The sequence below is a fragment of the Lutra lutra genome, chromosome 15 (genome assembly GCF_902655055.1).
Source record: "Lutra lutra chromosome 15, mLutLut1.2, whole genome shotgun sequence".
NCBI lineage: Eukaryota > Metazoa > Chordata > Mammalia > Carnivora > Mustelidae > Lutra > Lutra lutra.
Genome location: NC_062292.1, coordinates 29,588,298 through 29,601,941, shown reverse-complemented (window position 1 = coordinate 29,601,941; position 13,644 = coordinate 29,588,298). Strand labels below are relative to the sequence as shown.

The following is a 13,644-nucleotide window of genomic DNA, read 5'->3' as shown; positions in this document are numbered from 1 at the left end:
TTTGGTAGGCTGCGGGCGTGTCAGCTGGAACCTCCCGGCTCCAGGGTTGCGTCTCCAGCACCTCCCACCCAGCCGCTGCGTCCTGAGACTCAGGCCTTGCATCAGTCTCTCTGGGAGGACCCCCGGGCCAACAGCGTCGGCTCACTCCTCCAGTCCTGAAGGGGGCACTGTGGCAATATCACACCTGTCTCCCTGCTCTTGACTTCTCCCTGCGAGCTCCCAGAGCCGCTCGCTCGGGGCTCCGCCCCTCCTTGCAGCATCTCTCCTTCCCATTGGGCGAGGGCGGGCCGGGACGTCCAATGGGACGAGGCGTTGGTGCGAGGCGGTGCCGCCATCTTCGGGCCGCTAGGCCCCCCGCACCAGTCTCTGGCCGTCAGAAGTAGGTGGTAGGTGGGCTGGGTCGCGCCGCCTGCGGTCCCCGGCCTCGTCCCCTCACTCTCCGCTGCGGAGCCACAATGCCGCAGTACCAGACCTGGGAGGAGTTCAGTCGCGCGGCCGAGAAACTCTATCTCGCCGACCCTATGAAGGTAAATCCCCGCGGGGCCGCTGCATCGGCCCCGGGTCAGGATGTCATCCCTACGGTCCGCGCGGCCTGCGGAGCTTCTCCAGCCCCGCCGGGAGGTGCTGGGTGTGAGCTGAGACGGACCCTGCCAGGTGTCGTGGCTCCCACTGCCTCCTCCCGGAGGAGCGGCCGGACGAGTCCCGGAAACCGGGTCATCGCCGGCCCCCAAGCGGCCCTGCTCTGCCTTCCACGCCCCTAAGTCCTGTGGCCGCGGTAGGTTTACGTGTCTCTAAGGGCAGGGCTCCTCCCCCTGCGGCTGCGGCTGCGGCTTCCTGACCCTCGGTGGTCTCAGTGCCCTTTTCCCGTGCCGCTGCGGCGTGTATGAGAAGGTTTGCACCCTTTTCTCGGGAGAATACTCTTAAAACGTAAAATGTTGGCGGACAGTTTAGGGGACTCATTCGTGGTCCCCACAAAAATTACGGTGAGTAGATGCCAGAGATTAGCTCCTTATTAAAGAGCAAAGAGGGCCCCATGACGGGAACTGGAGCATTTAGGTCTTGATTTTTCTTCCTCCCGAGTTTCTATTAATTTTGTTGTTCTATCCAGAGACTGTTTAAATCGCTCCTTGTTAATTAAAAGTCTCAGTAGGTTTTTAGACCTAGATACCTAACAAGAAGCTGTGAAACAGTGTTTGTCTATTCTTTACAGTAACATAATAGGTGATGACATGAGTTAGGTATTTTTGAAATCGAGTGTTTTGTGTATGACAGGATTTCTAGCTCCTCCATTTGGTTGACGTCCTGTGTGTGCTGGGACATTTGTTTCTCTGTGCAGTGTACTGTGAGAACAATACAGGATTTTTGTCCAGAGGTACCCACATGGTACACAAAATATCTGAAAACATAGCAAAGAGTATAGAAGTTCACGTCAAGAGTAATCGTATTTTAATTAGTTAAATTTAATAGGGAAATGAATACAAGATAGTAATGACAGCATATTGCAGCGAACAGAGCTGGTCTAGAATACGCAGGATCAGGAGAGAGCTTTTCCTCTCTTCACCCCACAGAAAAGTCCAGGGCCTGAAAACTTCTACTGGTTTTCAACTCTGATTTTTTGATAGGTGAGGGGCGCTTGACTAACAGTTTTGTGGAGTGCCTTCTATGTGACATTCTACACTACATATCCTCAGGTGTATGATTCATGTGAACAGTCAAAATAATCCCTTGAGGCAAATGAATAAATAGTCTTTGATACTTTACATGGATTGCCTGGTCTCCAAGAAATGAAGCTAGAATTTGAACCCCGTTCTCTAAACGCCAAGTCTGTGCTGTCTCTGCTAGAACTAAAGAAGAGGACTTTTGTCAAGACTCCTCGGAATCCGTTTTGGAGAATTTTCTATCCTCTCTCCCACCCTCTGAGCCTGCCCAGTACACCTGTCACCTTTTATTGTTCTCTCTTGCATTGCTCTCACTGGAGATGGTGTTCCTGCTGGACCATGTGATAACCTCTCAGTCTTTCTGCCTTTTTAATCCCTCTTTTACTCATGCCACACCTCTCTGAAACAAAAATGGAATTCTCTCAGTTTCCTACTTAAATACTGGCTTTTCGTTGATTGCCAGGTAAAATCCAGACTCCCAGTCCACAGTCTGACCCTCTCCAATCTTTTTGGCTTTGTCTTCCCACCATATCCACCATCGCCTGTTCTAGTCTCCTGAAGTTACAGAATTTAGATCTTCATTCACACTGCTCCTTCAGCTTCTCTCCTACCCTTTTCCCTAAAAGAAAAAAGCGTGCATTGACAAAGCCATCTTTAGCAAGCCTTTTTACACTTCCCCTTCCCCCAGTTATAATTACTCGTTTTCTCTTTTAGCATTTTACCTGTGTATGCCTCTATAAAAGGACTTCATTCATGCTGTCTTGTGCTTGGTTATTTTGGTTGATGGAATTCAGAGTTCCTAAGAGAGCAAGCATCTTGATTGCTTTTTCTCCTTTTGTGGCATCGGATAACATAGGTGCCCCCTCAGTTACAAAATAGACTCTCTTACAGTGTTCTAGAGCTTTTAACTCCCACTTCCCCTCATGAAGCCAGCCATTATTCTTTCAACCGAAACTGAAGAGTTTACATAGTTGTCATGCTTAGCACATTTTTTTTTAAAGATTTTATTTATTTATTCGAGAGAGGGAGTAAGTGAGAGCACAAGTGGAGGGAGGCAGAGGTAGAAGCAGACTCCCCACTGAGCAGGAAGCCTTAGGCAGGCTCCATCCCAAAACCCTGAGATCCTGACCTGAGTGGAAGGGAAGTCAGAAGCTTAGTCAGCTGAGCCACCCAGGCACCCCCATAGTTAATTAGCACATTTTAAAGTTTCTGTTGGTTTCTGGAGAACTGAATTTTTTTAAACATGTAGAATTAAATAACCCAATATATAGAATCTGGTGTCTAAAGATAATCTAGTTGTAATTTATATAAGTGCTTTCTGAGTTCCCTTTTCTCCTTCACCAAAACAAATCTCCAACTGGTGCCCCCCTCCACACCCCCAATCCCAGGGGAGCAGAGACATAATGGGGAAAGCTGGAGGGTACAGCTCTTCATAAGCCCTTTTTCTTTAGTTTCCAGAATTGTCTTGAGGCTTCTGGTTCTACATTGTGACCATTTTAAAATTATGTTCCTGTTTTGGCTTTTCAATACTTCACATCTTTTGAAACAGCTGGTTATTTTTGTAGGTCAGCAAAAAACGGACTCTGCCACACTACACTATTTTGAATCCATCATTTAAAAAAAAAAATTAATGTTCCCAGAAGTGGTAAATCCTACTAGGAGATGTTCTCTTCTAGATAAATCATTTTCTTGGCTCCCTAACTGTGGAATGCCGAACAATGGAAGGTGTTGTGTAGCATGGTGTTCAGTATAGGAATTGTTTTTGGAAAAGTCGTTGATGGAGACTTCTTTCCAGGACAGAATTCTGTTTTTCTGTCCTAATGCATTGTGTGGTGCCGTGATTTCGCTGAATGCTTGAGTCCGATTCTACCTCCTGAGAGCCACAGGGAGGGGACATCGTGAACTGTGACTGCCGTACTTCCTGCCACACAGATTTGGACTTGCATAGTGTAGTCTGCTGTTTTTCCTCCTACTTTTCCTTTCATTCTTCCGTGGCTGGGTTGATATTGTAGGGAAGGAAAAACTGTTCTCTTTTACCCTCTTAGATTTCATAGCTGGGGCCCTGCAAATTAAACTGACAAGAGACAGTAACAAGAAAGAAAACTCAACACATGTATGCAGTGTGCACAGAGTTTACAAAGCATTTGACTTGAGGAGGTAGTTAGAATTGGGGCCTATGTACCGTGATCAGCAATGCTGATGGAGTGTGGGAGAGAGGGTGGACTAAGGACGGGGGATTTGGAGATACTGTGGAGGGGAAGGTGATTAGTAGGGATTGTTTTGCAGGTAAGAGTCCTCCTTTTCCCAGGAAGGGAGAAAGGAGCACCTTTACTACTAGAAATTTTATGTCACCTTTACGAAAGTTAGTTTATGTCCTGTTCTTTAGCCAGAAAGGGCAGAGAGCTGATTATTCTCTGCTCAGAACAGTCCTTATGCCAAAGTGACATGTTTTGAGGAAGCATGTTGTGATCCCCTTCAGTATATAGATGGTCCCCAACTTACAGTGCTTGGACTTTAGTTTTTTTAATTTTGGTACTGCAAAAGCAATATAAATTCAGTTGAAATTGTACTATGAATTTGAATTCTGATCTTTTCTTGGGCCACAAAGTAATTTCTTTTTTCTTTTTCTTTTTTAAGATTTTATGTATTTATTTGACAGAGAGAAAGATCACAAGTAGGCAGAGAGGCAGACAGAGAGAGAGGGGGAAGCAGGCTCCCCACCGAGCAGAGAGCCTGATGTAGGGCTCGATTCCAGGACCCTGAGATCATGACCTGAGCCGAAGGCAGAGGCTTAACCCACTGAGCCACCCAGGCGCCCCCACAAAGTAATTTCTACACCCAGTGAAGGGCTTGAACCCACAACCCCGAGATCCAGAATCAGATGCTCTACCCACTGAGCTGGCAGTGGGTTTATTGGGGGAATAACCCCATCGTGAGTTGAGGAAGATCTGTATATTTGTGTCAGGGGGTGGGCAGAGGGAGAGAGAGAATCCCAAGCAGGCTCCATTCCCAGCACGGAGCCCGACATGGGGCTTAGTCTCACAACCCTGAGATCATGGTCTGAGCCAAAATCAAGAATCGGATGCTTAACTGACTGAGCCACCCAGGTGCCCTGAGATCTGTATATTCTTAATGCCAAACCACCTTAAGAGTCTCTTGGATATTCCCTGAATGTGGGTGTGTTTTGGGAATTTTCAGTATATCTCTTCAAACTGGCTACAAATAAATATTGAACTTTTTAGTAAGTCTTTTTAAAAAATGAATTATAGCAATAGGAAGGAACTAAAATACTATTTTCTACCTCATTACAATAATAATATTTGAAGTAAAGATGTATGTAGATGTTTTGGCTATTCTAGAGGGATCCTCTCTAGCATACCTGAAGACTAATTATTTATGAGAAATGTCTTCTGACTTCACTGTTTCTAAATGTGTATTTTTATTTCAGGCCCGTGTGGTTCTCAAATATAGGCATTCTGATGGGAGTTTGTGTATTAAAGTAACAGATGATTTAGTTGTAAGTATACATTTTTATTTGTTGCATATTTCCAGATTCGTTTGAGTTAATCATTTGTTTGAAATTGTTTACATAGAATTTATGCAGATTGCCATTAGGATGCTTATTTTGCATTTCATTCCAAAGTCAGAAATCTCATTCTAGAAGCTACTTTTATAGACTCTTGGGGAAATAATGTAGTACGTCAAGTGTCATTTAGTAATTACTTCAGACCTGAAGCAAAAGGAGTGTACAGACTAAAACTTAAACTGGGTATGAGGGGATAGAGGTCTCCTTATGAGTGTATGGGAAGGAAATGGTGTTTGAACACATGATACAGGCTTCATAGTTGCCTCCCTCCTTCCCACCCTGCTCAGTCGTGTCCCTTCCGCACACCCCGTTACTTCCGGGACCCTCTGCCGCCTGATCGCCACACGGCGGCAGTTGTCCGCTGAACGAGTCTCGCGGCCAGCCCAGCAGCAGCCCCACGCTTCCAAACCTAATGGTCTCAGCAGTCTGCATCTTACTGGACCTCCTGGCTGCTTCTCATACATAAAACCACTCTGGGGGAAATTACTGTGGCATCTGTGGCTCTGTTTTATCTTCTTTTTCTTTTTCTGTGCTTGTCTTCGTGCTCTTTGCTAATAAATACTGGTTTCTCCAGAATTCTGTCCTGGGTCAGCTTTTCGTACTGCTTCTGGAGCAGTCCATTCAGCTATGGTGCCCGGGACTGCTGCAGTCTGGAGACAAAACCTGTCTCCACATTTGTACATGTAGGTCACATTTTTCTTTTGACTTCCTGACTAGCTCTCTGTTTAGCGTCCTTTCCTCCATGCTCCTCAGAATTAGCCTGTCCAGGATGGAACTCCTCATCACTTCTGAAACTGCCACCTCCTGTTTGCTAGTGCGATAGAGTCCTCCGTTTCCCGTTCTCACGTCCACTGGCCCCTCACGTGAAGAGCTTGTCTTCGATCCTCTGACATGCTCCGTGTGCTCTCCCAGGCACTTGGGAATTGCCGACTCAAGCACCCTGGTCTCATTTCCTGTCACGAGCACTCCGTCTCCACTGTGGCTCCTGTGAGTTTAGGGTGTCATCCTCACTTGGCTGGCCGGCTAGACCCATCTCCCAAATGTGTCCCTGCTTCCAGTTCACCCTTTAGTTGTCTGGAGAGATTTCTAAAAAGCAGGTTTGGTCATTAGACCCTGCTTAAAACCTTAGTGGCTCCTTGTCACTGCTAGTGTGACTGCAACCTCACATGCCCTCCATCCTCTGCCTTTCCTCCGTTACTGCGGGGCTCCTGTGACGGGGCGGGCTGTCTTGGGCCTCTGTGCCTCTGAGTGTCCTCTTCCCATCTTTGCGGCATTGAATCCACTGCCACCCCAGTGTGGTGAGATGGGTGCTTATCTTTCAAAACCCAGCAAAAGGAATGCTTCCTCTCTTGCTTTTCTTTTTGGCTCTTTTTGTGCTGTATCACAATTGTTTTATCTTATTTGTCTTCTTAGCAGATTGTGAGCTTCAAGACAGTAGAGAGCAGTAAAGTTCTTACCTGATGTCCAGTGACTAGCATGGTATCCGGACCCGGAGGTTACTTAGATTAATTCTTTAAAAAATTTCAGAGTGACTTCTTGTCTTTGCTCATATATTAGCTTTTTATATATTTGCATTCAAGGTTCTGTTGTGAGGTTGCGTGAATTCAGACTTTTAACGATTACCATGTCTTCCAGGCACCAGTTAAGTTGGAAGTAACTGAAAACGTGAAAAATGGTGTCGTGTGCTAGACTTAGAGTCAAGAGATTGGAATCAGAGTTTAGCCATTTACCAGTGTCTCAGCCTTGGAAAAGTTCAGACCAAAGTTCGGCTTTCTGGGGCTCCGTTTCCTTATCTGTAAAGTGCGTAGTGGTGGTCTGCTCCCCTGATCAGGGGGTGGGACATAAACCCCACACGGGAAGGTACCTAGCATTAGTGCTTACCTCCCAGTACATCCACGCGTGCACTTGAGTCTGGGGTGTTCACACTGATGATCGTCTCCATCGTCTCCGTTGTGATGGGCACAGAGTGGGGAGGTTTATCTGCTGAAGACAGGTTGGCGTGTCCTATTTTTAAGTTAGGAAAAAATGCAGAACTGATTTTAATACAAAAGGCTTTAACTCAAAATGATGACTTTTTGCCTCCAGTAATGATTAAACATAATTAAGGATACATGGATGCCAGTATTGGTAGGAACTTTGTCACACTGATGATTCCTCTGACAAGATCGAAATATGAAAAATGCCTTCTGTGTTCTTTCTTAAAACTACTGAGAATTAGTCCATGTTTGGAAGGGGCCAAAGACACAACCACATCCACTCTCCTAAATATTAAATATCTGACTCAACTCTGACAGAAAAAAAAACTGTTTCCTAAGGACTCTCTTAAAAAGTGTGTGCACTTCCCTTGACAGTTCATCTTAATATTTACTACTTCCTTCAGAAACTCAGTCTTAGGCTACATTTATTATTATCACTGTGTCTTTGATTTTTTTATAATCCCATTTATGCTTCATTTTTTTCTGATCCCACGACTGATTTATAATATTTTCTAGGACTTTGAAATCTTTTCTGTCAAACCATAGTGACAAGGTAGATAGATTCTCCCACAGCACATATACCGAAATTGGAATGTTGGAGATTTATTATGGCCTCTCTATAAGATTGTTACACAAATTTCTACAGTATGTGGATAATAGTTTTAAGTGAGTGCCTTTTAAAAGCTAAATCAAGGGGCGCCTGGGTGGCTCAGTGGGTTAAGACCTCTGCCTTCAGCTCAGGTCATGATCCCAGGGTCCTGGGGTCAGGCCCCGCATCGGGCTCTCTCCTCGGTGGGGAGCCTGCTTCCCCCCACCCCTCTCTGCCTACTTGTGATCTCTGTCTGTCAAATAAATAAATAAATCTTTTTTTAAAAAATAAATAAGTAAAAGCTAAATCAACTCAGACCAGTCGGGGATGATAAGATTGAACTATAGGTTACTTGAGTTCATGAATTTTTTTTTTTAAAGATTTTATTTATTTATGTATCTGAGAGAGAGAGAGAGAGCGCGCAAGCCTGAGAGAGGAGGGAGGGCCAGATGGAGAAGCAGACTCCCTACTGAGCAGGGAGCCCAACTTGGCAGGGGTTCCGACTTGGGGGTTGGTTCGGAGTTCGATCCAGGGACTCCAGGATCATGACCTGAGCCGAAGGGAGTTGCTGAACAGCTAGCCACCCAGACACCCTAAGCTGATGAATATTATTGCAGAATCATTCGTTTCTTTAAGACTCATGTGAACCCTTAAGATGGGCTAAAGAAAAATGAACCTTTTAATACAAAATAAGGGGGAAAAATTGCAGCTTAAATTTGATATTTTTTAAGACTCTAGAACAAATGGTTTTTGATAAACCACAGGCAGATCTTAAGCAAGTATTTAACTTAGAACAAGGAAGAATTTGGTTTGGATTAAAAATTGGGAATACCAAAAACAACAAGTGGGCCCATGTCATGTGTGCTGTTGCGGTCCCAGACCTGTTCCATCTGAAGAAAAAAAAAAAAAAAACTGGGAATACCTTCAAAAAATCAAAGCTGGACAGATTTATCTGGTTTAATTTAGACCATGACCGGCCGTGAGCAAGGGATGGTGGATTTTTCTTTCCTTAAATTATCATTACTATTGCCTCCCCATCTCCCAATTTCACAAGTAGGGAAACAAGTCCTAATATTGCTGTGCTTTTCCCAGTATAACTCAGTTAGTCATGACCAGATCCCAGGGAGAAAATAATCTGATTCCTAGCCTGGAGTTCTCATCAGACCCCACAGCAGGATTTAGCATGTTACGTAATTGGTCATTTTTGAGGAGCTTCAGTTAGAGTTCATTTAGTTTTTTGCTTATGGCAGTGGAGTTGGAAATACTAAAAGATACTAAAGGAATGAATTGTCAGGGGCTTAGAAACCTTAACTGCCTTAGTATGAGGAAAGACTCCTATTTGTACCCAATCCTACATTTGCTATGTTGTTGATAATCTAGTTTTGCGTAGTTAATGTGTACTTTTAAAATTTCTGACAGTGTTTGGTGTATAGAACAGACCAAGCCCAAGACGTAAAGAAGATTGAGAAATTCCACAGTCAACTAATGCGACTTATGGTAGCCAAGGAATCCCGCAGTGTTGCCATGGAAACGGACTGAATGGTTTGAAATGAAGATCTGTCATGTTCTTAGGAAGTAAATCTCTTTTGAATCTGAAAAAGTATTGGGAAAGAGAATACTTTATGTAACTAAGTGGGCTCTTCAGAAATGGGGAGATGATTTTTTTTGTACTTTTTTTTTTTAATGTTTACTTTAGAGAGCTAGGAATGTAAATGCTTTCAGGTAGGAAACTTTTATTTATTTTTGGAAACTGAACAAATACATCTATGTTGGGAAACCTTTTGCAGGTTGATGTGGGACAAAATATGTAATTATTCTCTGGTAAATTTGTATCAGTAATTTGAAAATGAGATACTAGTGAAAGGCAGTTCTTCCTTAAATTTAGTTAATCTGTCTTTGAAAGAAAATTAAATGTAACTATTTTGCCAGATTGATATATTTCTGTGCTGAAATCTGTGCTGTTGATGACCTATAAACAAAATATGGTAACTGGAATTAATCTGTGCACAGGAGCATACATAGACTCTGTATGATACAGTGTGTAGTCCCTGTTCTGTCTGAAAGTGATCATGGAGGGCGCCTGGGTGGCTCAGTGGGTTAAAGCCTCTGCCTTCAGCTCCCGTCTTGATCCCAGGGCCCTGGGATCTGGCTGCATCAGGCCTCTGCTCGGTGGGGAGCCTGCTTCCCTTCCTCTCTCTGCCTACTTGTGATCTCTGTCAAATAAATAAATAAAATCTTTAAAAAAAAAATAAAAAGTAATCATAGAAACAGATAATGCTTTCCTTACCTAACACTTTACAAATTTGAACTGTGTTTTTGAATGTAAGGGATTTGTAGTATCCTTAGCTTGTGGAACAGAGACTTGCTTTGAATCTAGTTTTCAGTGCTCGGAAACAACTGCAGTTATTTTAAGTGCATGAACAGAGTGATCACTAGTGGACTGAAAACAACGTATTACACAAGTATTTGTCACAGATTTCATCTACATTTTCCTGGAAGGGCTAAAGATTATTCAAACTGTTAAATCTTTGCATGTGTCTGTGCCTGCCCCCACCCCACCCCCACTCGTTTCTCTCTGTATTTAACCAAGGTGTTAAGCCTGACTGTCATAGCTGTTATGTTTTCCATTAGGCCAGAAGGATATTATTTGATATTTATCATATCGTAACCTTAATTTTACCATCTAAATGTTCACATGTTGCTTCCTACATTACAGTATTTTTTTGTTAGGAATTTGTCATGTTGAGCAGCATTTTAATGTGGAAAATTCCATTAGCCATATGCATTTTTGCATGTTTCAGAGAATTAAGTAAAATATTACATGAATATATCGTTTCTGTTGAAGTTTTTAAGTTCTCAAGAATATACTGTATTCATTTAGTCTAAAATGAGCCTGATGATGCTGTAAGTAAATTTTGTTTGTTGTTTTGTTTGTTGGTACTTTTTATTACATGACTTTCTCTGAAGATGTATGTTGATGGCAAGGTTGTTTTCTTCATTAAGAGGAGTAACGTCGAATAGTAAAGGGTATTTGGGGTTTGGGGTTGTGTCCCTACCCCCCGCCCCTGAATCAGTGGGATCACTGGAGGAATTTTTGGCCTTTTTCTTTTTCATTTACGCCTTCTACTTATTAACACTACTTTATATAAATAACCTGGAAGGGTGAGACTGGGATTGGGATTCCTCGGGTCCTTAGAACTTACAACTTATAGCAGAGGGCGAAAGGCAGATAGCCCGTGTTACAGTATTGGCTGTGCTACTTCCTGACTCCGTGGTCTGGATACTTCTCTGAGCCCGTTTCCTTCTCTGGAAATTGGGCAGTACTTCTAGGACTTGAGAATCAAATGGTAGAGCCTATCTAGGTCAATAAATAGTAGCTGCTAGCAGTAGTAATTGTATTTTTTTCAGGGGAATAGGTGTACGTGGCTCTTAAAGCTTATTTCATAATTTTAATTGAAGGATTATTTAGAAATAACATCTGCTTTTTCTGCTGAGAGCTGTATCTTTTATTAAATGTCATTTTTGGCAGTTGGGGAGCAAAACAGGACCGTCCCCATAGAGAGTGTTCTTATGTGGGAAGAAACTGAAATCCTTAAATCTAAAACTTCTGTTTGTTTGCACAAAATAAAATTATTAAGATAATTAATTTGTAAGTATCAAGTTTCTTAAAGTAAATATAAATAACAAAACCCCAAATCATCATATATTCTGAAAATTGCAGTGCTCTATACTCCCAGTTTTTTGGTTTTTTTTTTACTCATGAAGTATTTCTAGACCCCCTAATCACACACACCCAGGTTAATTTTTAACAAACATGTTTGTGATATGTTTGGTCAAACCCTGCTGACTCTCATGTAACCCACATGAAGTCACGGTAGTGATTGAGATGCTAGGTGTAGTTAGCAGTTAAAACAATTTCATTTTGTTCTTCTAAGGACCCACTCTCCTTGGAGCACAGAGTTCATTAAACATTGCTCTTAGGCTACATATGTTCTCTACTTACCTCTTGGGGTACCTAGTCTGCCAGCTTTCTGTCTTAAAAATAAAAGGTCTCGCAGCACGTGAGTGGCTCAGTTGATTAAGTGTCCCACTCTTGATTTCAGCTCAGGTCATGACCTCGGTCGTCAGATTGAGCCCTGCATTTGGCTCCATGCTTAAGATTCTCTCCCTCTCCCTGTACCCCTGTCCCACATGGGTTGCTTGTGCTCGCAAAAAAAAAAAAAAAAAAAAAAAAAAAGCATGTGTGTGTATAAAGTGTCTTTCTCAGCCAAAGCTTTAAGTCATTGATAGACGCAGTGTTGGCAGCATTTTAAAGTTGATAACCTTCTGTTACCCTTAGGAAACTCTAAGATTAGCAATTGTATGATGCTAAAAGTCTTCAAAGTATTCTAAAATTCAAAATGAGGGAAATATGAAATTAATTGCCCAAGAACAGTAAGAGGTCCTATCCTTTCTGCCTACTGAAAATAAAACTGAAAGCCAAATCCCTATATTCGTTGCACTCCTCCTGTTCATCTTCGTTAAAGATGGCCTTGTGGTAATTTGTCATCATATTCAGTATTATTTCTCTTGGAACAACAGGGAGAATGTTCCTTTTACTGCAGTTGAAATGTATGGTAATGTGAGAAGAAAGTCAAAATAATTTCATTCCTCTTTCTTACATTAAAAGCACTAGTTGGGGGGTACTTGGCTGGCTCAGTTGGAGGAATGTGTGGTTCTTGGATTTCAGAGTCATGAGTTTGCAACCCACGGTGGGGAGAGAGAATAAACTTTAAAAGCACTAGTTGGACTGGTTTGAGATAAGGTGGAGCAGCCACTTGCTGCCGCAGCTCTCCTACCAGCTTCAGCTATGAGTACGTGGACCTCCAGAAGAAAACAGCAGGTGGATTAGGGAAGAAGATAAGAGCTTGAAGTACCACTGAACCCATGACGAGTCCATCCTCCCCCAGCCCCCCGCCCCCGGTATCCCGCAGCCTGAACTCAGCACATGGGAAAGCTGGAAGTGAGTATTGGGGTACAGATAGGCATAAGCCCTCTCAGTCTGGCTCAAGGAGTACAAGGGGAACTTCTAATACACCCAAGAAAGTGTAGAAATCTTTTGGTTTTTTGCTCTTTTGTGTTCTCTTACCACGCCACCACTTTGACCCCCAGCAGTCCCATCATGGTGATAGCATCCACTATCGGCATTGGGAGCCTGTGGGAGCCAAAACGTGGGGAGAGGACCCTTCCTCTCCCATACAGCTTTGTCTCCAAGAGGGTAGAACAATCCCCATTGCATTTCTCTCTTTGCCCTCCATCCACTTGGCCCTGGATGCGCACACAGTGGCAAAGTAGTCTTCTGGCCAGAGAATTAGAAATAGAAGGAACCAGAAAGTACCAAAGAGATCACAGAGAGGAAGGAATTCAGAAAGGGACCTCATACTTGCTGATGAACCCCTGGGTCCACTGCCAAGCTGTACGTATGTGTGGATCTGATCCTTTTCAGTAGACCAAAGACTCCAATGAAGAGACCACCACCTAGATCCCCGCCTGGCAACTGGGAGGCATTTACATCCTATAGATCCAGAAAGCACTGCAATGATTTTGAACAGACATCCCAAACTGTCTTCTGAAGGCTGTGAGTCCAGTGTCAGTTTAGCTTTCAAAACCCTTGCCTTGGGACGCCTGGGTGGCTTAGTGGGTTAAAGCCTCTGCCTTCGGCTCAGGTCATGATCCCAGGGTGCTGGGATCAAGCCCCACATTGGGTTCTCTGCTCAGCAGGGGGTCTGCTTCTCTCTCTCTCTCTCTCTGCCTGCCTCTCTGCCTACTTGGGATCTCTGTCAAATAAATAAAATC

General features: G+C 43.4%; 1 protein-coding gene across 1 annotated transcript; it reads left to right on the top strand.

The window, feature by feature from the left end:
* Positions 1–394: 394 nt before the first annotated feature.
* SRP9 (signal recognition particle 9) lies at positions 395–11,451 on the top strand. Its single transcript, XM_047704912.1, has 3 exons — positions 395–527; positions 5,107–5,175; positions 9,229–11,451. Exons 1-3 carry the CDS (start codon positions 456–458, stop codon positions 9,346–9,348), a joined length of 261 nt encoding a protein of 86 aa, XP_047560868.1. The 5' UTR covers positions 395–455; the 3' UTR covers positions 9,349–11,451.
* The last annotated feature ends 2,193 nt before the right edge of the window (positions 11,452–13,644 follow it).